This window comes from Hemitrygon akajei, chromosome 10 (genome assembly GCF_048418815.1).
Source record: "Hemitrygon akajei chromosome 10, sHemAka1.3, whole genome shotgun sequence".
NCBI classification, from domain to species: domain Eukaryota; kingdom Metazoa; phylum Chordata; class Chondrichthyes; order Myliobatiformes; family Dasyatidae; genus Hemitrygon; species Hemitrygon akajei.
The window spans coordinates 137,321,796-137,349,648 of NC_133133.1; the positions used below are offsets into that span (position 1 = coordinate 137,321,796).

The following is a 27,853-nucleotide window of genomic DNA, read 5'->3' on the forward strand; positions in this document are numbered from 1 at the left end:
AGGGTTTTGAGTTGAGATTTTGTTTGCAACATAACTATAAAAATGGCTTAATTTTATAAATATAATGAACTAATATTGAGGTATGGGATTCTTTTGTACTTGTAGGTGTGCTAATGATTGCGTGACAGTTAACATTTCCACACTGAGCTGCAGTTCGGGCCACTGATCTGAATTTATAACTGAAATATAATACACGGCCACTTATTGTGAAGTGCAGAAAGTTTTCTGCCAAAAGTGTGGGTGTCGTAGTTCAGATCTGATGTCAATAATGATTGACTAATTGGAATTAATCAGAACTGTGCAATCACGAGTGGAATAGAATTACATTCTGATTATTTTTACTTCTTGGACTTTCTTCTTTTTTTTCCTCCACCCCATCCACACGGCATCACCTGCCCATCTTTCTTTGCAATTTTATGAATAAGGTAACCAGTGTCTCTCCCCCCCCCCCCCCCCCCCACCCCATTAAATGTGACCAGAGCTTTTTTCAGGGTGCGGCACTCTGCAAAAGCGAATGTCACCAGTGTTCCCTGCAGTCTTTATTTGCATCTCTTGTGTTCTTGTCAATATTAATGAGCAACTGGAACATGATTGAATAATACTGAAACATTTGGCAGGCAGTTTGTATTGTTGCAGGAGTTCAAGTAACAAATGCAGATAATAAATTATAACAGTGGAGAAAAGCGCGGAAAAATCCATCAGTTTTCCACCTGTTTTCTGCAGATCCAGAGAATAAACTGGCTTTTTCAGTAGCATCCAGATCGGAGCATTGAATTAAGCTCTGTTTGTTCTGCAGCTGTAAGTGCGATTTTTTTTTTCTATATTGAGGTTCTACAGCTGCATCACACTAAAGTTGAAGGTAATCGTAGAGATGTACTTCGGTGTGAAAGTTGAAGGTAATGATGGAGATGTACTTTGGTGTTAAGTGTTTACCCCTCTGTCTAACCTCTTGCATTAACACTCTGCTCGGTAAACGTTCTCTTGAACCTGGCAGATTCCTATTTTAGGAACACACCATCCTCGTGTCCCACAGGAGGGAACTCTGCATGATATCCTGCATGGGTGCACTTTGGGTCTGGCGGAATCCCGCCTGAGTAATCCATTTGGCGTGTATCCAGATTATTGAATTGAAACCTTGATACTCTCAAATAGTCCTGATCATGACTATAAACACAGGAGGTTTTGCAGATGAGATAAGATAAAACTTTATTTGTCCCAAAGGAAGTAATTGTTGCAAGGTTGCTCAGTCAGAAATATATACTTTAAAATACAAAATGTGCATTTAAAAAGTAATAGTGCAAAATACAGATGTGCAATGAAACCATATACTTAAGGAGGAGTTGTAGAGTCTTGTAGCCACAGGGAGAAAGGATCTCCTGTGGAGTTCAGTGGTGCACCTCAGTGGAATCAGTCTGTTACTAAAGGTGCTCCTCTGTTTGTCCAGTATGTCATGGAGGGGGTGAGAGGGATTGTCCATAATGCTCCATAGCTTCTGCAGCATTCTCCTCTCAGACACAATCACCAGGGAATCCGGTTCCACCCCCAGAACAGAACCAGCCTTCCTGATGAGCTTATCGATCTTCTTGGCATCAGCTGTTCTCGCCCTGCTGCCCCAGCAGACTACAGCATGGAATAGAATGCTGGCCACCACTGAATCGTAGAACATCTGCAGCCTGGTACTGCAGCTGTGAAATGACTGGAGCCTCCTCAGGAAGTACAGTCAGTTCTGACCTTTCCTGTACAGAGCCTCTGTATTTTTAGTCCACAGCTGGAGGTCCGCAGATACCACATACAAAATGCTGATGGAACTCAGCAGGTCAAGGAAGCATCTATGGAGAGGAATAAAGAGTCAACATTTTGAGGTGACATCCTTCATCAGGACTAGATAGGAAGGGGAAGAAACCAGAGGAGGAAGGTAGGGGAGGGGAAGAGTATAAACTGGGAGGCGTAAAGTGAGGGAGGGGAAGGAGTATAAACTGGGAGGTGTAAAGTGGGGGAGGGGAAGGAGTATAAACTGGGAGGTGTAAAGTAGGGGAGGGGAAGAGTATAAACTGGGAGGTGTAAAGTAGGGGAGGGGAAGAGTATAAACTGGGAGGTGTAAAGTGGGGGAGGGGAAGGAGTATAAACTGGGAGGTGTAAAGTGGGGGAGGGGAAGGAGTATAAACTGGGAGGTGTAAAGTGGGGGAGGGGAAGGAGTATAAACTGGGAGGTGTAAAGTGGGGGAGGGGAAGAGTATAAACTGGGAGGTGTAAAGTAGGGGAGGGGAAGAGTATAAACTGGGAGGTGAAAGGTGAGGGGGAAGGAGTATAAACTGGGAGGTGTAAAGTGGGGGAGGGGAAGAGTTAACTGGGAGGTGAAAGGTGAGGGGGAAGGAGTATAAACTGGGAGGTGTAAAGTAGGGGAGGGGAAGGAGTATAAACTGGGAGGTGTAAAGTGGGGGAGGGGAAGAGTTAACTGGGAGGTGAAAGGTGAGGGAGGGGAAGAGTATAAACTGGGAGGTGTAAAGTAGGGGAGGGGAAGAGTATAAACTGGGAGGTGTAAAGTAGGGGAGGGGAAGAGTATAAACTGGGAGGTGTAAAGTGGGGGAGGGGAAGAGTTAACTGGGAGGTGAAAGGTGAGGGAGGGGAAGAGTATAAACTGGGAGGTGAAAGGTGAGGGAGGGGAAGGAGTATAAACTGGGAGGTGTAAAGTAGGGGAGGGGAAGAGTATAAACTGGGAGGTGTAAAGTGGGGGAGGGGAAGGAGTATAAACTGGGAGGTGTAAAGTAGGGGAGGGGAAGAGTATAAACTGGGAGGTGTAAAGAAGGGGAGGGGAAGAGTATAAACTGGGAGGTGTAAAGTAGGGGAGGGGAAGAGTTAACTGGGAGGTGTAAAGTAGGGGAGGGGAAGAGTATAAACTGGGAGGTGTAAAGTGGGGGGAGGGGAAGGAGTATAAACTGGGAGGTGTAAAGTGGGGGGAGGGGAAGGAGTATAAACTGGGAGGTGTAAAGTGGGGGGAGGGGAAGGAGTATAAACTGGGAGGTGTAAAGTAGGGGAGGGGAAGAGTATAAACTGGGAGGTGTAAAGTGGGGGAGGGGAAGAGTTAACTGGGAGGTGTAAAGTGGGGGAGGGGAAGGAGTATAAACTGGGAGGTGTAAAGTAGGGGAGGGGAAGAGTATAAACTGGGAGGTGTAAAGTAGGGGAGGGGAAGGAGTATAAACTGGGAGGTGAAAGGTGAGGGAGGGGAAGGAGTATAAACTGGGAGGTGTAAAGTAGGGGAGGGGAAGGAGTATAAACTGGGAGGTGTAAAGTGGGGGGAGGGGAAGAGTATAAACTGGGAGGTGAAAGGTGAGGGAGGGGAAGGAGTATAAACTGGGAGGTGTAAAGTGGGGGAGGGGAAGGAGTATAAACTGGGAGGTGTAAAGTAGGGGAGGGGAAGGAGTATAAACTGGGAGGTGAAAGATGAGGGAGGGGAAGAGTATAAACTGGGAGGTGTAAAGTGGGGGAGGGGAAGGAGTATAAACTGGGAGGTGTAAAGTAGGGGAGGGGAAGGAGTATAAACTGGGAGGTGAAAGATGAGGGAGGGGAAGAGTATAAACTGGGAGGTGTAAAGTGGGGGAGGGGAAGGAGTATAAACTGGGAGGTGTAAAGTAGGGGAGGGGAAGGAGTATAAACTGGGAGGTGAAAGATGAGGGAGGGGAAGAGTATAAACTGGGAGGTGTAAAGTAGGGGAGGGGAAGGAGTATAAACTGGGAGGTGAAAGATGAGGGAGGGGAAGAGTATAAACTGGGAGGTGTAAAGTGGGGGAGGGGAAGAGTTAACTGGGAGGTGAAAGGTGAGGGGGAAGGAGTATAAACTGGGAGGTGTAAAGTGGGGGAGGGGAAGAGTTAACTGGGAGGTGAAAGGTGAGGGAGGGGAAGAGTATAAACTGGGAGGTGTAAAGTGGGGGAGGGGAAGAGTATAAACTGGGAGGTGTAAAGTGGGGGAGGGGAAGGAGTATAAACTGGGAGGTGTAAAGTGGGGGAGGGGAAGAGTATAAACTGGGAGGTGTAAAGTAGGGGAGGGGAAGGAGTATAAACTGGGAGGTGTAAAGTGGGGGAGGGGAAGAGTATAAACTGGGAGGTGTAAAGTGAGGGAGGGGAAGGAGTATAAACTGGGAGGTGTAAAGTGGGGGAGGGGAAGAGTATAAACTGGGAGGTGTAAAGTGGGGGAGGGGAAGAGTTAACTGGGAGGTGTAAAGTGGGGGTGGGGAAGAGTATAAACTGGGAGGTGTAAAGTGGGGGAGGGGAAGAGTATAAACTGGGAGGTGTAAAGTGGAGGAGGGGAAGAGTTAACTGGGAGGTGAAAGGTGAGGGGGGAAGGAGTATAAACTGGGAGGTGTAAAGTGGGGGGAGGGGAAGGAGTATAAACTGGGAGGTGTAAAGTGGGGGAGGGGAAGGAATATAAACTGGGAAGTGTAAAGTGGGGGAGAGGAAGAGTTAACTGGGAGGTGTAAAGTGGGGGGAGGGGAAGGAGTATAAACTGGGAGGTGTAAAGTGGGGGAGAGGAAGAGTTAACTGGGAGGTGTAAAGTGGGGGGAGGGGAAGGAGTATAAACTGGGAGGTGTAAAGTGGGGGGAGGGGAAGGAGTATAAACTGGGAGGTGTAAAGTGGGGGGAGGGGAAGGAGTATAAACTGGGAGGTGTAAAGTGGGGGAGGGGAAGGAATATAAACTGGGAAGTGTAAAGTGGGGGAGGGGAAGAGTATAAACTGGGAGGTGTAAAGTGGGGGGAGGGGAAGGAGTATAAACTGGGAGGTGTAAAGTGGGGGAGAGGAAGAGTTAACTGGGAGGTGTAAAGTGGGGGGAGGGGGAGGAGTATAAACTGGGAGGTGTAAAGTGGGGGGAGGGGAAGGAGTATAAACTGGGAGGTGTAAAGTGGGGGAGGGGAAGGAATATAAACTGGGAAGTGTAAAGTGGGGGAGGGGAAGAGTATAAACTGGGAGGTGTAAAGTGGGGGAGGGGAAGGAGTATAAACTGGGAGGTGTAAAGTGGGGGAGGGGAAGAGTTAACTGGGAGGTGAAAGGTGAGGGAGGGGAAGGAGTATAAACTGGAAGGTGTAAAGTGGGGGAGGGGAAGAGTATAAACTGGAAGGTGTAAAGTGGGGGAGGGGAAGAGTTAACTGGGAGGTGTAAGGTGGGGGTAAAGGTAGAGGGGGGATGAAATAAGCTGGGAGGTGATAGCTGGAAGAGTTCAAGGGCTGAAGAAGCAACTGAGAAGTTCCCAGGAAAGTCACATGGGTGTGGTAGCAAGACTTAGTGAGCACATGGCCAAGGATTCGGAGTATCAATAGTCGCCTATCTCTTGTGAGTTTGCACTTCTTCCCCTCCCCCACATTCTTATGCCATCTCCTTTCCCCTTCCATCGACCTGCTGAGCTGCTCCAGCATTGACACTCGATCAGGACTTGCATTATTTTACAAAACAAATTCTGAGGATGGAAAATTAAAGCAAAGCATGAAAGGAAAGTGCGCTTTACAAGCAGCTATTCATCCACACTGCTCATTGGTACTCTGAAACCATTTTCAGAAGATGTGATTGTGGTGGAAATCATAACAAAGTAGAGGAATGTGGGCAATCCAGTTTAAAACTAACTGTTTTCATCAGAGTTAAAGCACGTTAACAAGAATCGCAAATGCTAGAAGGTGTGGACAGGGCATGTCAAAATACCTTCTGATTTGGACAAGCATCATTCAAATGTGGCTGCGGTCTACATTATAAGCTAAGCCATGGAGTCACGCAATACCTCTGACCCTCCTCGTCCATGCTGCTCAAGCTGTTTATCTGAGCTCGTCTCATTTGCCTGCATTTGGTTAATATCACTGTAAACCATTCCTATCCATGTATCTGTCTTTCCTCTGGTAGCTCATTCCATATACTTACAGATGTGAGTTAAGGGTTTTTGCTTTGATGTGATTGATAACTTCAACAACGACACTCAATATGCTGTTAAGATCAGGTGACATTTCTTGGCTAGCCAGCATTTCCCTGTGTATGACACGGTGTGTAAACTGGCCTTCGGGAGCAACCTCTTTTGACTTGGGTAGTGAAACCAGACAGCTGTCCAGTCATAGCTGCAGCCCTGTCTGTGCATATTCCAACACAGAATGACCAGTCCAGTTTGCCTGACATGTAGTCACTCAAAGACTTGAATAGTTCTGCCCCAGTTGTATTAGTTGGAAGCGGCAGTGCACACAACATATCCTTGTGCACATCGTCTTGAAATATATATCGCACATAAACCAGTAGTATTGCCTTGTTGTCGACATTGGTAGACTCGTCGACCTGGATAGCATGCCATGGTGACTCGTTAAGCCGTTCCAACAGCTGTGCTTTGATGTACTCCTTTATGTCATTGAAACGGTGGGAGCTGAAAGAGAAACTTGTGCCATCTTGTTAGCTGCAGCTTCTCCCAACAGTTCACGGAACATGCCCTTGGCAGCAGGCGGAATCAATTCTTCACCAACAGTGAAGGGCTTCTTAGCCTTAGCAATACGGCTAACCACTAAGTACGATGCTCTCAGAGCAGCAGCATTTGTGGAGGTGGTGGCTCTCAGCACTTGCTTCTGTTCCGCTTGCTCATGTTTTTCCGGGTTTGTCTTTAAGTGCCAGGTGCTTGGACTCAAGGTGCTGAAGCAGCCTTGAGGGCTTCATTGCCTCATTAGACAGCTTGTCTCCACATAACACACACAGGGGGCTTAGAGCGTGCGAGTTACCGGTCGTATTAAAACCATATTTTATGTACGACTCGTTGTATTTTCTGTTGAAGGAAGCCTTTTCTTTGCAGTCTTGGCCTCAGCTGTCTCTGCGTTATCATCATCGTTAGGCCTTTTATGTCCCCTACCACCTCTTCCAAAGAAACTCTCAAGCGATGTTTGTTTTTCACTCATTGAGTAGTTGTTGGGTAATGACCGACTGATGACCTTGCATGCATTCAAGTTCAACAGTGGGCGTGACAGGGAATGAGGAAAGGTGCAGCTGACTCAAATCGTTTCATATCGCCAGATCATATCATTTCCTCACGGCCCGATTCCTGTCCGTGGCCCGGTGGTTGGGAACACTGGAGCATATAGCAGCCATCTTCTGCGTGAAATAATTTCACCCTTGGGCCTTAACCCTATACCGTTTAATTTTAAACTCCCCTACCCTGTGGAAAGTCTGTGGCCTTCCACCATACCGATGTACCTCATTACCTCTGCCCTCCATGCTCCCTCCAGGGGGGAAAAGCACAGCCTAGACATTCACCCTCTTCCTCATAACTCAAGCCCACCAGTCCCAGTATCAACCTTGTTTACTACTTTCAAATCTCTTACTATCTTTCCTTTCAGTTAGTCCTGATGAAGGGTCTCGGCTCAAAACGTTGACAGTGCTTCACCTTATAGATGCTGCCTGGCCTGCTGTGTTCCACCAGCATTTTGTGTGTGTTGTTGTCATTTCTTCGCTCTTTTTGGCTTAATGGCAATCTTCCTCTGGTTTTGATTGCAAGAACTGTGCACAGTATGTTCTTGCCCATGACATAACCAGCTCTGACTGATGATTGATTGTAAATTTGTTCAAGTGTGGATCCTTCCCCGTGGAGGATCTATTGGCTGTAATGCTGTATGGCGGCGAGTTAGTGAACTTAAATCCATTTTCCTGTGAGATATAGAATTTGTTTATTTTAAGGAAGAATTCCTTGCAAGAATTTTGAGCTGGGTCATCCAGTACTTGTCTCGCAGGCCCTCCTTCCCAAACCCTCGCTCTCTCTCACGTGCCCGTTTTTCTCCTGTTAATCTGAACAAGCTGACCTTTCACACCCAGTATGTATCTGGTGGGGGGGAGGGGAGGGTGCCAAGTAGGCGCTAGGCATCGTATCAATGTGGCCCCACCTCAGCATGACTTGATAACTCACTTTGCAAGGCCTTTGAACTAATTCCGTAATCTTTTTTATGGTTGGCAATAATTAAAATCTACTTAGACTGTTTAAAAACTATGTTAAACTAAAGCACCTGAAAGTATCATTTAAAATCATCATAGTAAACTAGCTCAAACATATTGCTGCACTTGCCTTTATCTACGCGGATATCTACAGCATTCAGATGACTAGATACCAGCATAAAACCAAAAATGCCAGATGCAAGGATACAGAACTAACCTGGATGCTTTCCCTCTGGGCTAGAGACTTTGTGGATCTAAAACTGGGACCCCAGTTCCCCTTGTGTGTCTGCTCAAGTCTGAGATGAGCCGCGATGCAGACAGCCCATCGTACGTAGAAGGTGGAAACATGCAATAGCTCAGCAAGTCATCAGCACAAGCAGTTCTGCAGAAGCTCAGCAAGGGAGGTTTAATTTGCAGATATTTGCAAAAGGGAGGCTGTCAATCTTAAAAGCCGACAGATAACATAACGTGGAATGTCTCATTGCAAAGTAACTGCAGAGCTAAAAGTCTCATGCCCTGATTTTGCAGTGTGCTTTGAATTTCTGTGGGCTGCAGGGAAGAATGCTCAAATACTGTGCATGTAATTAGTGTCGACAAACCTCTGGCCCTTCAACCAGGAAATAAACTAAGCTTAAATAAAGATTCTTGTTTAATTTGGAAATCATCATGACTACATCAAGGTATCTTGTCAAGCAACACCTGCAACTTTTTTAAAAAAAAAGTTAGGCATTTGGTCAGAATATGGAAACATTTAACGAAGTTTGTGTGAATCCAGTTTAAATTTTTTTTGTTAGATTGTGATGAATGTAAACAAAGTGCAGACATTGCAGAAGTCAGTATGCTGAGCAAGTTAGAAGCAGGTAATGTCCCAGAATCCAGAAGTTTCTTGGGAGTGAGAGAAGGATTAGTGCTGGGTGGCTGGAGTGGGGATTAAAAATGGCTGAAGTTTCAGAAAGGACAAAGAATGCCAATAGAGAGGTTTGATGTACCCAAGTGGAGGTTCAGACAGGGCAGATAAATACTTCATGGTCAGATTTTTAAAAAAAGGGGTTGTTATATTCTAGCCACTGTCTGTACTCGGTCAGTCACTGCATCATTGTGATGTAGGAGGAGGCAATTTGGACCATCGTGTCAGTGCTAGTTCCCAGTGGAGAATTCCATCAGTTCCATTTATTTACCTCCACCCCCTGCAATTTGTTCCCCCTCCCATGCCTGTCAACTCCCCTCTGCATTTTCTCCCAATTAACATCAACTAAGAGGTAATTTCCAGATGCCTCATAAACCTAGTGTGGTGAACTGACTGCTCCTGTGGCTCCTCCCACTGACCGTGGCTCCTCCCACGGACCCCGGTATAAAGGCGATTGGGGACTCCGCCCCGGCCTCAGTCTCCAGGATGCAATGTGGTGGTCAATTGCTGCTTGTTCTTTCTTCCAGCCAATAAAAGCCTATATCTCGCCTCACGTCTCCAAGAGTTATTGATGGTGCATCAATTTTATTGGTTGGAGGTGTCAGCCCACTAGGTGTCAGTGATCCCTCATGCCTGGTATATGCGCATGCGAGACGCACGGTATAGGAGCGTCGTGAGAAGTCTGTGTAGGGCTCGGTGTGCGCGGTGTCACCTTGGGTACAGGGTTCATAGTTACCGTGGAGTGTTCGGGGTAGTGGTCTGCTGCTCCTGCGGGCGCCAGGTCGCGGACGGAGACCGTGTCCTCCTGCCCATCAGGTAAGACCACATAGGCATACTGGGGGTTCGCATGTAGAAGGTGCATCACATCCATGGGACGGTGGAGCGCAAAGAGGGAACACAGCCATGGGACGGATGCACAGACATCGCAGAGAAAGTACACAAGGCCCAAATCACTTAGTGCAGCTGGATCAAGAAGAATTTAGATGGAATTGACCTCAGTGGAAAATGCTGATCTAGTGTATGATATAAATGAAGGGAAAGGGTAAATTACTCAACAATTTCCCTTTTGAAATTTCTAATATTAACTTATCAAGTTAATAGCTACAGTCGACATGCACCTCTTTAGCATGAAGTACAAAGGAATCATAGCACAGAATCAGGTCCCTCGGCCATCTTGGTTAACTGGGCTACTCCCATTTACCTGCACTTACCCTATGTCACTATAAATCTTTCCAACCATTTTAACTGTCCAAAAGCCTTTGAAATGTCATTGCCCTATCCCCTATATCACTTCCTCTGGCAGCTCATTCCCACCTTGGTGGAAAAGTTGTGCCCTTTTTAAATCTTTCCCCTCTCACATTAAACCAACACCCTCTGGTTTTGGGCTCTGCAGCCTGGGGGAAAGGCTGTGAATATTTGTTTTATTTATTCCCATGCTGATGTTATCAACCCCTGTAAAGTCACCCCTCAACTCCATGTACTTCAGGGTAAAAAGTCCCAACCTATTAGCTTCAGAGCCTAAGCCCTCCAGTCCCAGTTATGGCTTCCGTGAATCTTCTATGCACTCTCCCCAGTTTAATGACTCCCTCAGTGTAGCTGGCTAACTTCCTATGCCAATAGGATCAATCTTGTCTTAGTGCTAATAGTCATGTCTGCATCATAGGGCCTTGTTTCAGGACAGTTTGCGGACATGCCGTTCCAACCTGCTCCCGTGGCCTGTGGGGGAATGGGGTCACATTCGGTCTGATAGCGTGTGATACGTGCCTGCACGAATGCAGGGGGAGTCGTGCTGGCTGTCATGTTGGAGCAGATGTTAACCAGTGGAGCTCGTGCCTACACTGGAACGTTTTATCACCGTGTGTCTACTCTGGGAATAAATAATTGCAAAGATAGGAATATTTTTTGTTCTTTTTAATGAATACTTTTCTGATCACTGTGTCCCAGTGAGACTACGGTGTTTATTTTCATTGAATCTTCGGGCGGGGGTGCAGCCAAAATGGGTTCATTTTAGGTGGAGCAACATGCTCACAAAATTCTAGATCTATGGGGTGGGAGGGGGGGAGCTGAACAGTTGATGTTTCAGGCCGAGACCCTTCATCAGGACTTTGACTGTGCATAGACACTGCCTGACCTGCTGAGAACGTCCAGTACTTTGTGTGCATTGTTCCAGATTTTCAGCCTCTGCAGAAGTTCCAAGTGGAGGTACAGCATTTGGCAGCTCTTTTACCCCACCCTCTCATCCAGGATGTTTAACAGGACCGCCAAGTATTTAGATACAGTGGATTCTGGTTAAAATAGGGACGTTGGTTAATCTGGGCAGCTGCCTATTCAGGACAACCCTTAAAGAACAAAAAGTAATCAGGAAAATAGCCAGAATTCTCTTCATTTATTTGGGACACTATCCTGCTTAAGTGGGATAGGAGACAGTTGCTGAATAGTTTCTAACTCGCGTCACTTGAATGGCCATTAGATGCTACATTATGTTTAGAGCGAACAGTTTTTTAAAATAGCATTTGTTGCGTGTGTTTGTGTTCAAGAAGCAGTGATTTTTGTCACTGATAGTTGTCGAGAAGCATGCAGTAAGGCAACTTGGGACTATTTTGCCCACTACTGCTTCAAGCATTCAGACTTGGAGATGCCAGAAACGGGCCTGGAGTGAAAATGAAACAATTTCACGGCTTTGACAAGTTAGGAACAACGAAGAATTTGAAGGTGTCGACAGTCATCTTGAATGTTGCAATGAAAATGAAGATTTGGAGAATGCAATCATCGACAGCGTTGTATAATGGCATTTCATTATCTGCATTATGTGTCTGTGCAGACTTTTGTTTACAGTAAAATGCAAGAACAGGGTAGCGTCCACCAGATTAATTCCTCTGTTGATAACTATTAGAAACTAATATTCAGTTTATAGTACTGTACTGGAGTTGGTAATGTTCTAATTTGTTCTGTATTTCATTAGAATACATAACTTGTTACTCATTCAAACAGTAATTAGTCTTAGTTTTATTTCCCTGAAACTTCGGTTCATTGGGGCAGTTGCTTAATCGGCCCAGAATGTAATGGTCCTGGTTCTGATGTGTCCTAGTTTATGGGAATTCACGGTATTCCTACTGATTTGTTGTTTGGATTCAAACAGTTTTTGCTGCTTTTCTAAAATCTACAGGCATCCTTGGAATAGGAGCTGAAACGTTCTTCACTGAGCAGCTACTCCCAAATATGGCTGTAAAGGTAATCATTCCGTGTGAGTCCATTACATCAGGAGAATGAGCAGAGGAAGCAGAACAGTTTGCTGGGAGGTGAGAGCAGAGAGCAGGCACGTCACACAAAACTTTGGCAAACTTCTATAGATGCTGAGTGGAGAGTATCCTGGTTGCATCACAGCCTGGTATGGAAATGTCAATGGCCAAGAATGTTCATCACAGGCAAAGCCCTCCCCACCAGTCCGTACGTTTACACGGAGTGCAGCCACAACAGAACAGCGTCCATCATCAAATACCCTCTCCATCTAAGTCATGCTCTCATCTCACTACCACCGTCAGGCAGGAGGTACAGGAGCCTTGGGTCCCACAGCACAGTGTTCAGTGACAGTTATCACCCTACAACCATCAGGCTGCTGAACCAGTGTGGATAGCTTCACTCACCACAACTCTGAACTGATTCCACAACCGACAGACTCGCTTTCAAGCACTCTACGCAAGTTCTCCGTATTATTTGATTTTCATGTTCCCAAGTTGTCTTCTTTTGCACATTGACTGTTTACGTCTGACTTTTTCCCACAAATTCTATGGTGTTTCTTTATTTTCCTGTAAGTGCCTGCAAGAAAATGACTCTCAAGGTAGTAGATAGTAACATGTACGTATGCACTTTGATAGTAAATTTACTTTGACTTTGAAGCCATGATCAGCAGTTCATAAGGCTGCCGTGTTTCAGCAAGCATTTCTTCATTGGGATTACGGGACGAGCCCACCCCCCTGAGCCGCTCACAAAACGGTAACTAAATACCTCTACACGTCTGGCTGTGAGCAACATGTTGTACTCCGCTGCATACTGTTACGTAAAAGGAGGTCACAGATGCAGTCTGTTGCTAAAGGACAGAAATACCTGCTTCCTGTCAGAGCCAGAGCCTTTGTGAGGGTAGCAGACTTGCTGTCAGTGTGGGTTGCACTCGACAGTTCATCTCTGAGTGCCACACGTCAGCTGGGAGAGCTCTGACAAGAGGGATTTCCATTTGGTCTGTGACTGTGTCCATTGGATGCTGGCCAAAATCTAGGCAGTAATCATTTTAATTACATAAAAGTCATGGCCTGGGTAGAGGTCATTGCTGTGTCAAAAAGAGCTGTGGAGACTAATCTGTTTTCCTCTACTTAGGGCATATATGTCAAACTCAAGGCCCGCGGTGGAATTATCTTTGGCCCGCGAGATAATATCTAATTACTATTAAAGCTGGCCCCAGTAATCGAAGCGCCTATGGCGTATGATATGGCTAATGCTGAGTTTATTCAGGTACCAGGTTTTCAGGGTTTTTAGTGTTCATTCGGCAGTCTTGCTCGGCAGTCTTCTTCATAAGAAACGGAATTTGTAAAGTGAAACACTTTGTAGTTATAGCAGAGACTGAGACACATGAGAGCAGGCTGAAAAAACGGAGGCAACGAAAGCTGCGTTTGCACGCGTCCGACTGTTCCGGCCCGCATGAAGCTGCATTTTGCTCAATCCGGCCCGTGACCTAAAATGAGTTTGACACCCCTGACTTAGGGTGTATGCTTTTAGATTGTAGCAACCCTGTGCTGACCCAGATGTGTTTAAAGTGATGAGGGTTTTTGTCTCCATCTTTCCAGACCCTTGTCACCCCTTGCATGACTTTATTTCATGACTTCATCCTCTGTATACAGTGGGACACATCAGGACCAATGCATTTAAACGACTGCCCCAATTAGCTGAAATTTTGTGGAATAGGTAAAAAGGTATATTAAAAAAACTCTTGTTCAACTGAGTAATAAATTATGTATTTAAATTAAATACTAGGCAAATTTGAACACTACCAATAACCAATACCAGTACAGAACTATAAAACTGTATTAGTTATCAACAGGGAAATTCCTCCAGTGTTCCTTTGACTGTAAGTGAACAAAATCAGTGCAGACAGCTGGTGTGGATAACGGACTGCCTTCACACAATGTCTTCATCAATTGCATCCTCCAAATCTTCATTTTTACTGTAACATTTGAGATGATTGTTGGTACCTTCAAATCCTTTTTGTAGTTCCTAACATGTTGAAGTGGTGAAATCTTTTCATTTTCACTCCTGGCCATGTCTGCCCGAATGCTTGAAACCACAGTAAGCAAAACAGTTCTGAATTGTCTTGCTGCTTATTTCTTGCCAGCTATCAGTGACAGAAATCACTGCTTTTTGAACACAAGCACACACCACTGTCGCTATTTAAAAACTGTTCGCTCTGAGCATGGCGCATCATCTAACAGCCACACAGTGCATGCAACTGACGTTAGTTAGAAACTGTTCAGCAACACTCTTCTGTCCCAATTAAGTGATACAGTGTCCCAAATAAACGAAGAGAATCCTGGCTATTTTCTTGATTAGTTTTTGTTCTTTAAGAGTTGTCCCAAATGTGCAGCTGCCCTGATTAACCAACAGTCAACCGGTTGATAATCCACTATATTAACCGGTAGCCCAATTAACTGGAATCCACTATATTAACCGCTGGCCCAGTAAACAGGAATCCTCTTTAATTCTAGTTGCTGCTTGAAGATCAGTGCTGTCCTTTAAGCAAAATTGGTCATCTATCCAGGTCTAACAATTCAATTAAATCTGCCTCACCTAAAGGTAAAAATTTCTTTCATGTACACATCATTATAAATCCCCAACACCACCCTCATCAATTTTAACTCATTCCAGTAATCTTCTTGCTGAAATGTGGTGAGCAGAACTTTACCATCTGTATTTGACGCTGCATGAATGTGGAAGCAATTATTTGTGTATTTTAGTGCTGTGATGAATGGGTTTAGGAGCAGTTGGTGAGGCAGAGGCTTTGAGAGCTTAGGGAGAACGCAGGAACCTGAGACACGAGACTACAGATGCTGGAATCTGGAGCAACCATCAGTCTGCTGGAGGAACTCGGAGATTGAACAGCATCTGTAGGAGGAAAGGACCTGTTGATGTTTTAACCTTGAAACCTCAACAGTCCCTTTCCTCCCTCAGATGCTCCTCGACTCGCTGAGTTCCTCCAGCAGCTTGTTTGTTGTGGCAGCCTGTGACGTCAGGGGGAGCAGAGGGTGGGATGATACCGAGGCCCTACCGATGGAGACTGTTCCAGAGCAGCCTCGTAAAGCTCAGCCGAGAACTTGCGCTGGTCACGTTGCTGGCATGAGGGCTTAACCAATGCCACCATCTACACAGCAGGCAGGAGGCAGTGTGGCCCTCCTGGTCACGACCAGCAACGTGGGCAACACTCCACTAGGCGAGGTTACTTTAAACGCTTCTCCTTATTAGGGGATAAAGTGCTTGATTCTTTTTGGGGAGATGGGGCGGGGGTATAATTCATTGGAGACATGATACACTTGAAATATGTGAGTGAAACTGTGGGCTTCGTATTTCATTTTGTTATGTATTGAGACTGCGCTCATCGCTCAAAGCAATTTTAACTTCAGTATCTTTTCTCACTTCTGTTCCCTGCTGTAATTTATTTTTGAACATTAAAATAAAAACATTAGTGTCCTGTAGATTTGTTGAATGTTTTAGTCATGTATAAATTTTAATGAAAGGGCTGGAACCTCAACTTGGTTTGCGAATAGATAGCATTGACTTTCAGATTAAAACATTGCACTAAAAGGCGGTTTTGTGTGTGTGGACAACACGTGTCTAAACTTTCAACATTATCTAGTTGTAAATAAGGATCACGGTGAAAGCAGCTTGGGATTGGTATAAATGTTTACAGCCTGATGAACTGTGTTATATTTTCAACAGAATTTGGTCCCTTCTCAAATTTAGACTTGGTGCATAACAGCAGACACTTCGAAACATTTAGAGATGCATTAACGTTTAATAAAAGTTCACTTGTAATTTGCCCTTTTGCCGTAACAAACAATGTGCTGGAAGAACTCAGTGGGTTGTGCAGCATCTGTGGGAGGAAAGGAACTGTGGGCGATTTGGGTTGGAACTCTGCATCAGGACTGAGGTGGAGAGGGCCAGTATGAAGGGGACTTGGGAGCAGGTGTATGATAACGGACAGGTGTGGGGGGGGGGGTTGTGGAGTTGGGCGACAGTGACAGGTGCAGGGTTTTGACCCAAATGTCCACAATTCCCTTCCACCCACCCACAGCTGCTGAAATCCTCCAGCAGATTGTTGCTACAGGTTCGATCATCTGCAGTTTTGTGTGTCTTCAATGGCCTTTTTTAAAAACAGTCCCTGGAAGCCTGGTAGAGAAAGACAGACATGTTTCTGAATCTACTCTATTTTAATTGTTGATTTTTCCATTTGCATGGTAATTTGTATTGAATACTCCCAGAAATAACGTGGCTTTGAAATGCAATTCCCCAGTCCAAGAGTAACTTAATACCTTGGAAGCTGACTGATTACGGGTGAAAATGGTTCACTTTCCCTACGTCAGCGCAGAGGCTGAAAGAAGAAGTGAACATCTGTCTTGCGGGTGACTGAAGAGCTTCCCGTAACACGCATTCCTACATTTCGCCCATCTCAAAATGGCCACTTAGAGCTTCACGCACCTGCTCTTGCTTCACTTAGCAAAATTACTTGTCATGTACACAGTTTCCAAGGATGTCATTTATGTTTTGCTGTGGAGAATTTAACTGGTGATGCGCTGAAGTGAAAAACAACTCATATATATACACATTTAAATAACAATCTTACCCGTTGAAAACTTTGGAGGATGTAGAGTCATAGAGCATTACAGTACAGAAACAGGCACATTGGTCCATTAGTTGTCGTCAAACTGATTCTGCCTCGTCCCATTGACCTGCACTCAGACCATGGCCCCTCCTATCCAAACTTCTCTTAAATGTCGCAATGGAACCCGTATCTACTAGTTCCGCTGGCAGTTCATTCCATATTCTCACCCTCTGAGTGAGGAAGCACCCCCTCGGGTTCCCTTTAAATATTTCACCTTTCACTCTTAACCCATGACCTTGTTCCAGCCTCAGCCAATCTCAGTGGAAAAAGGCTGCTAGCATTTGCCCTATCTATACCCCTCATAATTTTGTATAGAATGTAGCTCCTGTCAAATCTCCCATCGTTCTCCTTTGCTCCAGGGTATAATGTCTGAACCCATTCAACCTCTCTCAATAATACAGGTCCTCAAATCCTAACGACAGATTTTCTGTCCGCTGTTTCAGTCTTGTTGATAACTTACCTGTAGGTAGGGGACCAGAATTGCACACAATATCTCAAATTAGCAATTTCTTACCAATTTCTTATACAACTTCAACGTAACATCCCGACTTGTATACCGAATACTATGATTTATGGAGCCCAATGAGCCAAAAGCTCTCTCTATGACCCTGTCTACCAATTATGGATCTCTACTCCCAGATCCCTGTGTTCTGCCACACTCCGTACCCTGTTGCTCACCACGCAAGTCCTGTCCTGATTTGTCTTCCCAAGTGCAACACCTCACCCTTGTTTGCATTAAATTCTATCTTCCATTTTTCAACCCATTTTTCCAGCTGGTTCACATCCCTCTGCAAGCTTTGACCGGCTTCCGGCTGTCGACTACTCCCCCATTCTCGTTGTCATCTGCAAATTTGTTGATCTTGCCCCTGACGCAACAGCACATTCTGAGAATGGCAGGGACAGAGCCTCTCCACTATATATCCTGAATTGTCCACGGCTGCTATCTGCTCTCTTTGGCTTTCTGTCCTTTAGCTGGCCTGTTGTTTCCAGTTTGTGCACACTTGTAAAAGTGAGTGGAATGGTCACAAGAGTCAGGGTAGTGAGGGGAGTTCAGAAGAGTTATGGAGGGTACATTTCCTTCTCCACAATAACGTCATGCAACCTGTTGGATTCGAACAGTATGTGGTCTCTCTTGGCAAGTTGCTTGCACTGGGTGTTTTGATTTCATGTCTGCTGGAATAAGAATCCAGACCACAGAGGTTGATAAATATTTAAAAAGAAACGACTGATTGAAATATTACTTGTAGAAGGAAGGCCGAAGCCGAGGGTTGCACTGTGAGGCTTGTTGGTCTCAGTAGTCTGTGTGAATTTCTATTGCAAAGAGCTAACTCTGCTTGTGCAAGTTGCACCACCACATTGCCAGCTTACAAAGGCGTTACATTAGAGATGGTATGACAGGTTTCTCAGTGCTGCCGTTTGCTGGTGATGTTTTTCAGTCTGTGTGCTTTTACTGATAAAACAGGGCAAGTGCAAACAGGGTTTTGTTCAGTGTCACTTAGCATGTGAAATGCACAACTTTTATTTGAGGCTGGATTATTTATACAGTAAATAGCCATTAAATTGGAATCTTATTCTTCCACCTGCCAATTATAATAGCTCCAAAGCTATTGGTGTAGGAATCTCTGCTGTGATCCATAACTTTTGAATTTTAGTTTGAATGTGGGAAGAAATTTCATTTCTACTTAATCTTTCTCCAGGGTACAGGCACTTCTGCTATAACACAATAGTTATATTCTGAAGAAACCTCACATTATAGAAAGTGGCATTATAGCAGAACAGGCTGTAGTTGCTCTCAAAACACAGAATTCGATGTATATTCCAATGGCACAGTAACCAGTGCATCCTGTGCAAGTAAATGGTCTTCCCTAACCACCAACTGGGACAACCAATTCATGTTAAGGAAACATGGCTTATAGTAGTAGAACAGTCTGTCTGATGCCAATGCCCTTGAGTATAAATTAATGCTAATGTTAGAGCTTGTTGAAATCTAGAAACACAGTTCTGCTGTTAGAAGTTCTTGGGCTTTCTGCAAAATGCATTAAAAAGTGAATGTGTAGTTATTGATCATTTAGACCACCTTTCATCTTGCTTTTACTTTCTACCGCAGATGCTAAGGCCAATGAAAATGGTCACGCTTTAGATTTAGCGAGATCAGTCACCTTGGCAAGGTTGCACACAATGTCACTTTTGACAAAGAGAAGTGTAACTTTATTTGTGAGGAGTTTTATTTGGGGGGGGGTGGGGTTTGGGTGGATCATGTTAGCATTTGAGCAGAAGGAATTTGCAGTAAATGGCTCCCTCAAGTGGCCGTTTTAAATCATGCAGTCCTCAGTGCTTATTCCCCGATGTTGGGGATTTTGCAGTGACCATTGAAGGGGGAGGAACTTTCCTCACAGTCTGTGAACGGGGAAAAAGGTAATTTCAGCTCAGAAACTGAGTCAGTCTTCACTTAATGTTGTGATTTCAGCTTCTTGAACAGCATTGTCTTTTAACCTTTAAAGGGTGCGATTTCAAGCTGGCACTTGAAACGTTTGAGGCCATTATAAGTTAACTAGTCTATGATAGCACACTTGTCACTGTGTTCAACAAGGCAATACATATAGAATCATTCCAAAACTCTGAGTGAGTGAGACGATGCTGCCTTGTTTATACCCAAATAAAACTCTGCCTCTCAGTATGCACAATCTAAAGTCTGCATTGTTAAAAGGTCTGAATTGGCAGGTGCCCCTGTCTGACCATATGTTTTGTATGATACAGCCGATGATGTGAGCAAATGCTTTGCTTTCTCCTCCCCCCCCCGTAGTGTGAAGATATTAAAAAGTGTGTCGACTTGCGCAGGAGATCCCTTCGAATTGATGGCACTCCAAAAAATAAAATTAAACCTAACCTATTCTGAAAAATATGTGACCCGCCAGAAATGTTCACCTTCATATTGACTGTTATAACCATTTGGGGTTTCTGTTGGCTTAAAGCTGTGATATTTGCATGGGAGGGGGGACTTTGGGGTTCCAACATTTAACTGTCACTCATTCTTTGAGGCGCTCCTCTGTTTTCGTGGACGGCTGTGAAGAAGAAGAATTTCAGGATGTATACTGTTTACATTTGTCTGATATTCAATGAACCTATTGATACTTGAGCATCAGCTCTCTTGTGACACCCATGGCCAAAGTGAGCGTTGTGGATCTGAGAGGACATCGTGGGTTGATTGCAGAGCCACTTGGGGAGAAAATGCAAGACGAGAAGTGATTTATTGAATAAGATGTCAGACCTTCTTGAATTCAAATGAGCAAGTGGGAAACTTGGGGATCATAGCCCCACGTTTAGCCACATCGGGGATGCTTCTATAAGTGCACACAGTTGTAAGTGTCAGCTGTGTAACATTTGTAAGATATAATGACATTTTTTTTCTTCTTCCTTGCCAGGTAATCAAGAAATTGATCTGAATTTGCAAAGAACGTTTACCACTCAACTGGAACTGACGTTCCCCTCTGGGTAAGCAATTGAAATAATTTTACATTTATTTCATTAGAGAATAGTGCTTCCAAGTGTGGAGCAAAGATCCTGAAAGAGTGAAGGAATTGATGGAATTCTGTCGCTGGCAGTGCCACTGATGACACACTGCAAATGAGTGAAGGGTCGAATGGGAGAACTGATATCTACAGAGCTTTATAAACATTTCCCTATCCAATGAACATTTTGAAACTAAATTACTATGCATTTTCTTCCACCTGAAAGAAGAAATTCCGTCTTTTCAGTACAGTGTAATTCTGAGGAAGTTTGTCATTACACTCAAACACTCCTTTGAAAAGATGTTGTTATCAGAGAGGAGTCAAAATACACAAACAGTTTGAGTATCCCTTACCTGAAATGCTTGGGACCAGAAGTGTTTTGGATTTTGGATTTTTTTGGATTTTGGAGTAGTTGCATCCATGTAATGAGATAACTTGGGGATGGGACCCAAGTGTAGACACAAAATCCATTTACGTCACATATACAGCTTATACATGTGCCCTGAGGGTAGTTTTATCTAATGTTTTTAATGATGATGTGCATTAAACAATAATGTGTACATTGAACCATCGGAAAGATAAGCTAATACCACCCCGGCCATCCAGGTGGACAGTCAGTGGTTATTTTGGAACCACCACCTTTCTCGACTCGAGAATTTATGTGCTACCAGAAAGCTGTCTTTGCCCTATACTCGTTCATGTACTTAACAGTAAAATGATTACATACCTTTAATATAATGTGTGCAGGGTAACATTTGTTCTGAAAAATTTACAAGGAGAGGGTACATCGTCGATATCATTGGGAGGTGGAGCATCACAAGCGGTTGAGAGACCTGGAAGCAGATGATCTCGGGATGAGGCAGCACCGTGCTGAATGGCTTTTTAAAATGTTTCTTCCAGTGTCATCTTCCTCATTAACAAGGGCTTTTGTTGTAGCAATCGTTCTTTGATTTTATAAACTGACATTTTATGTTTTGCGATGAGTGCAGTCTGCTCTAACCCTTCAATTTCTCTGCTGCTTTCTGATCATCACAAATCTTTAAAAAATGTAATGCCGTGCCTTTTCTTAAATTTCTGCCAGCAGCCTGTTGAATATTCACGATTGCCTTCAGTTTTCGGTTTGTTGTGAGAGATCTTTATTTGTTCCATGATCAGCATATTATTAAGCAGCGTGTGTTCTCTCCAGTGTTGCTGAATCCGCTCTTTCAAACATGATCAAGATCTTCATTTTCTGTTTTGCAGTGTTTTCCTATTTTTCATTAACTTCTGTTCATTACTTTCAGCACAGAACTTTTACCAGTTTGTCCTTCAGGTTGTAGATGGTGGTTGTTGTATAAACTCTGCCAGATTATACACTTAGACAGTCGTCAAGTTTTTCCAACCATTTGACTTTCTGTGTTGCAGATAAACATAAGTGCTCCCTGTATTTCTTTACTCATGGGGTAACTGAAGGCCTTTTTGCCTTTTCGACAATATCTTCACAGAGAATAAACACACAACACATGGTAATCACTGTGAGTGATGCATGAAGGTCTGGCTGTGATAGCTGCTAAAGACACACTGGGACCAACAGGGCCCCTCTCAGGGTATGTGAGGTCACTTCTCAGGACTGTCTGTGGTGCAGAAAGCCCTGCACATTGCCTGGAATCTTCCCAGCACCTTGTGGAATTTTCCATTTGTGGTGTCATGTAGGTGCTCAAGAAAATTTCAGTTTTGAATTTTCGGATAAGGAGGGTTCAACTTATTGTGCGGCAGTGTCCGTTCAGAAATCTGATGATGCCGGAGGGGGACTTGCTGTTTCTAAAGACAGTGGGAACAATGTGAAAACTGCAGTCACTGAGGCTTTCTGGAGTTCTTGTAAGCATCTGAAAATCATCTTCAGTGTGCAGAGGATGTCAGTGTATGAGCAGGTGCAGTACCCACACTTTGTCACCAGGGGTCAGCAGTTGGACAAACTGCATGAATTACTGCTGGCCCTGGATGGAGTTGAGGTTTGGATGCTCAATGAGGTGACTGTCCTTCTGCTGTAAAAAAAAAAAGGCAAAATGCAAGCAGTGACAGAAAAAATAAATCGCACATTCTAAAACTTGTTCATTAGGGTCAGTTAGCAGGTCATTCGTTACTGTTTAAATGCCCTTCTAAGGGTCGGTTCTCACTCTCATTTATATCTGCAGATCCTTGAAATAACATTTCTGCCCTGTGATGATGGATAGAACGAACGCTGCGCTGCGGAAGCGAAATCAGGTAAATGTAAAGTGTCTGCCGTTAAAGTCAGGTTTTAATCTGCGACTAGTGTAAATCCCAGTGTACAGAACAAAATCTAGTTGTATAGAGCCTGGCTGCCAAGCTGTTTCTACTCTGAATTGCATTGCACACCAGAATGCAGCAGTTGCTGGGTTATGTAAGGAGTCCGTTCTTGAGAACGGTCAGAAAGTTGATTTCTCTAAATCAGGAACATCCCTTTTCTTTAGCTACCCTTATTGTATCACTTGGCAATCCTTTCTTCTGTATCCTCGAATAATCACCTTAATACTACCCATAATTAAATGAATTGAATATATACTGTATCCAATCATTAATAATTATTGTTCCTACCTTGAAAAAATAGTTTAAAAGCATATGGGAGAGTTTGTGTAAGGTTGGATCTCTGTAAGTCAGGTAATTCGTAACCCAGGAGCCCCCGTTTCCCTTCCGTCACTGTATGTGCTGCGGGATAAGTCTATCCTGGACGCTGCCTGTAAAATGAGAGCAGTGTAGTTAGTGTGTTGCCACCTTGTGCAGCTGGTTCGTAGTCCCAGTGGTAATCCTCGACATCCAGTTGCATTGCTGTCTCGGAGTCTCACCACATTGATATGCAGGGAGACACCATTCACCAGAATCTCAACTGGTCCTTTTGCATAAACACTGTGGCAACAAAGGCAGGTCCAAGGCTGGATATCCTGCAGAGAGTGACTCATTTCCTGACTCTGCAAGACTTTTCCACCATCTGCAAGACAGTGTGATGAAGTACTCTCTGCTTGGCTGGGCACGTGTCACTTCAGCATCCTCTGGAATAAAGCAGCTGGCCTGCCTGGCACCTTTCCACCATTGGAACGTATGGTTCATTCCACCAGTAGCACACTCTACAACGTGTGCCAGCTAGGAACTAAACTGGAATAGGCTACCTACGTTACCAGGACAGCTCCCCGCCGAAGAGCCCAACTCCAAAAAGAACATAGATCCTAGAAGCATCACCATCTGCAGGTTCCTTTCCAGGTTAAATCCCATCCTCAGTGGAAACATGTCACCGTTCCTTCATTGTCACCGGGTCTGAAACCAAGAACTCTCAACCCAACGCCTTGTGCGAGTTCATTCACCACAAGATTCAAGGAAGGAGCAAGCTACTGACTTCTTGGGGCTCAAGAAAGGATGGGCGTTAAGTGCTGGCCTCGTTGGTGATGCCCTTGTCTTCAAAAACCACGTGGAAGAAGATCACTTGGGAGGTACTCGTGTTTGTAGTTCTCCCTGGCAAAGCCATGGGAGTAAGCTGTAAGACGGATGGCGCCCGTTAGCGTGAGGAGCAGCCGAGGAGACGCACGTCACTCTGACATGGAGCAGTGCTTCACATCAAAAGGTTGAAAAATGAAGGGGAACGTCACAGATACTGGCCCTTTGCCCCCTGTTGACCAACAACATTAATTCCACAATGATCGCATTTGGTATTCTGCCAATGTTTGTGCCAACTCTGTCCAGATTTCACCACTCACCTACATAATTTACGCTGACCCACCACCCCATTATGAATTTGGAATGTGGGAGGGAACCAAAGCACTCAAAGGAAACCACACGGTCCCAGGGAGAATATGTAAGCTCCATATTGAGAGCGCCCAAAGTCAGGATCAAAGCCCGGTCTCTGGCACTGTGAGGTAGCAACAATGCCAACTGTGCCAATTCCCTGCCCACTTTGAAATCAAATGAAGGACTACCAAAGGAGGCATAAACGGGACACTTGCTCTGGGTCTAAATCTGATGCTTGGAAATGCAGTTCTCCGAGGTAGCTCAGTCTTCAGCTCTGATGTTGTGGACTCCTCGTTACAAGGATCAATGGAAAAGTTTCTTCACTTGGATAATTAAGTGGAAAGTCCATTTATAACATTATCGGCAATGGGAATTTTCCCATTATCAGCACAAGTGTCTCTTGTGGCCGTGATTCAATCTTCTCTGTCTTTAATTGAGGTGGTTTTTATCTCGGGTGTGAGGCTAATCATTAAACAGAGATAGAATATATTCAAATGTAAATCCAGTTCTTCCACCAAGTCTCTTATTAATTATATTAGAGTTTCTCTTGGAAGTTTTCAGTTCTGGTAAAGAGCTAAGTAACTGATTAAATATTGACAGTCTTTCAGAGGTAATATTTATCAATGCAACATAAAAATTTATTAACAAGCAGGCAACTTGGCCCCTTGCACTCTCCTTGACATTCAGTATGTAATTGTCTTTTGCTTCTGTTACAACTATTAAACCCTCACTAATAGCCTTCAACAATAATGATCATTTAGGCACAGAGAGGATCCTTATTTACTGACAAGTACCTTTATTGGCTCAGCTAACAAACACGTTAATTTACAGAACTAAACACATGCCCACTAGGTTGCCCTTATCCTCCACGGAAAGTCAAAGAAGGAAAAAGGTAATAAAAAACAAGGGAAAGGAGTCTACGCTGACTAGGCATTCCTCACGGTCCCGATGTGATCTTTGTGTATCCGGCGTAGAGTCCTCCACATCCGCGATCCTCTATTGTTCTTTTCTATGATGTTTCAATTTCATTGGCTCAAAGTCAATTGATGGACCTGCGTCAGTTTCTCATTGGATGTTTTCAAGGCTACCAGCATTATTGCTTTATGGCTCTTTGTTCAGCCTTGTGCCTTGGGTGATTTCGTTTGTTCTGTCCAACTCGGCCTGGTTGAACCCAGTATAACAAGGTCAGCCAAACACTGGGCCCAGTCAAAGAGATCACAGGTTGTTCCTTCTGCAAGTCTGCATTTTACATTGTAAAAAGCTTCTTTCCCAAGAATGGTTTCGGGTTTCTTAAATCATTAGCAGAAACTTCTTGAGTCCACATTCAATTGCCCTACTTAAGTTATCCTGGAGCAAGAATCAGTTCACCAAACAGTTCACAAAATGGCGGCTGCAAGGTCAGTGTCACAGAAGTGGCCGCCTCCATATCTGCCACCGCAAGGCATGAACATGTATGTTTGTTTGGTCTGTTTCCACTGTCCTTACCTCATCCCTGTTCGCTGACTAGTAGATTGTAGTTCTTACTGGCCAACACCTCACTTCTTTATACTAACCAACTTCACATCACTTGTTCCTTTTCTTACTATAAAATCTGTCAGTTTTTGTCTTGAATATATTTGGGAATTGAGACCTACATGTGTAGAGAATTCAGTGACTCAGCCTCCACAGTCCCTTTTGTGGAGAATTGAGGAAGTTTCTTCTTCGCTTAATCCTGAGTGACTGATCTCTCGGTGTGATCTCTGTGATGTGAGCACCCCAGAAACAGCATCCACACAGTGAAGCCTGTAAGAGTATTGTACATTTCAAAGAGGAGCTTGTCTCATTCTTATAAACCCATGAGAGTATGAGCTAATATGCTTAATTTCTGTTCAGTGGACAACCCCAACATGTCAGGAGTTAAGCAGGTCTCCTGTCGGGCAGAAGAGACACAATTTTGAAAGCTTTTTGATGCTCAAATGATAGCATCTATTCTGCTATTATAAGACTACTGAATGGCTCTCGAGAACAATAACATGGACCCTTGACCACACAATCAACCTCGTGATGATCTTGCACCTTTTTGTCTACCTGCACTGCACTTTGTTTGTAGCTGTTATACTTTATTCTGCGTTCTGTTATTGTTTTACCTTGTACTATCTGAATACTCTGTGCAAAGAGAAAAAAGTACCCGTGTGAACAGTGTGTAAGGCCAGCTTTTCACTGTAGCTCAGTGTGTGTGACAATAAAAACTAATTCCAGTGCCACTTCACAGGTGCATGTAGGCATGTGTATTAAGGTGAGGAGCAGGCCACTTGCTCCCTTAAACCTGAGTAATTCAGCAAAATCTAGTCTGACCCTGCACTGTCAGTAACCAACAGTCTCTTGCTTACCCGTTCCCACACTGAACTGTCTGTCCTCAGCTTCCTCCACTGCCATTGTGATGTCAACACAAACCATCTCTCACTCCATTCGGTAGCCTGCAGAACAATGGTATGAGGTTTGAATATCCCTGTTTCAGGTAACCCACACCTATCACCTTACTTCCCCACCCACTCATTCACATAACTTCTCCCTCCCTTTATCCTCTTCCTACTCTCCCCCCACCTGGTTCCATCTGTCAGTCACCCACGTACCTATCTTCCTGGGTTTCCTCTCCCTTGCCACCCCAGCCTCACCTGTGTCTATCTTGTTCTGCCTAACAGCTGAGGTGCCAGTGCCCTCTCCCCACGTGTCAGTGGGACGTAGGAGGAAACTGCAGCAAACTCTTGTGGTCAGAGGGAGGAACGCGCAAACTCCGCGCAGACTTCACCGAAGTTCAGTTTCGAACCGGGGTCACTGCTGTGCGTCATAGTACTATATTCTTGTCGTAATCACTGGAGAACCTCGGAGACTCATCAAAACATCCTCACTGCCCCCTACCACCCCGATCCCTTGCTCAGAGTGCAGTGGTAGGAAAGGAAGGGGGAATATCGTGGGCACTGGGTCATTGTGTTAGTTCAAAGCTCAGCTCGTCGGGCCCACTCACCGTGGACGTTGGACTATCTGGATTAGAGGCATACGTTTCACATTTTGGAGTCGGCGACCCAGGTTCTCTCCATCCCCATCTTGGGTACTACTTGCGTGGAGTCCGCACGCTCACCCTGTGGCCAAGTGGGGTTTCTTCCGGGTGCTCTGTTTTCTTCCGACATCCTAAAGATGTGTGGGGTCTGTAGGTTAATGAGCCTCTGTAAGTTGTCCCTAGTGTGGGAGTGAGCGTAGAATTGATGAAATTTGATGAGAATGTGGGGAGAATAGGTTACTGGGGAAATGGGATTGCTCTGTGAGCTGCCGGGGAATCGATGGGCTGAAATAGGCTGCACTTGGGTTGAGCAATAGGAAAGGTGCTGGAGGAAGAAGCCACACTTCAGGGCTTGGACGAGTAGAACAGATCTGTGCAGATGTAGAAATACACTTACAGGCCTCTCTGGCAAGGTGCTAGGGATGTCAACCAGAATGGGGAGCCCTTATCCAACCTGACGTGGAACCCAGATTGCAGCGTCTCCAGAGGGTTGTACTTCACTGCCAAGTAGAATTGAGGCTTCACAGAGCAGTTCCTCCTCAGAGTCAATGCACCTCGGCGATCTTGGTTGAGTAACTCTCTCTGAACTTCTGCCCGACGTTTCCGGGGGAAATAGACCGCTGTTCTGCGAGGGTAGCAGTGTCACCCCGTTACAGAGTACAGTTTAAGAAGAGCTGGAAGGAAGATGCTACAATGCAGGAGCTGCTCATTTGATACAGCTCGGGGAGCTGAAAGCACCCGTGTGAAACCAGTCCCAAGATTCACACCG

General features: G+C 44.8%; 1 protein-coding gene across 2 annotated transcripts in view; it reads left to right on the forward strand.

Moving 5' to 3' along the window:
• Positions 1-27,853, forward strand: part of LOC140734714 (zinc finger protein 800-like) — a 147,389-nt gene that overhangs the window by 69,193 nt on the left and 50,343 nt on the right. For both annotated transcript variants that reach the window (XM_073059082.1, XM_073059081.1), the window contains 2 exons: positions 20,184-20,253; positions 22,445-22,514. In XM_073059082.1, coding sequence (XP_072915183.1) covers positions 22,473-22,514 — 42 coding nt within the window. In that variant the 5' untranslated portion in view covers positions 20,184-20,253; positions 22,445-22,472. The remainder of the gene's footprint in view (positions 1-20,183; positions 20,254-22,444; positions 22,515-27,853) is intronic.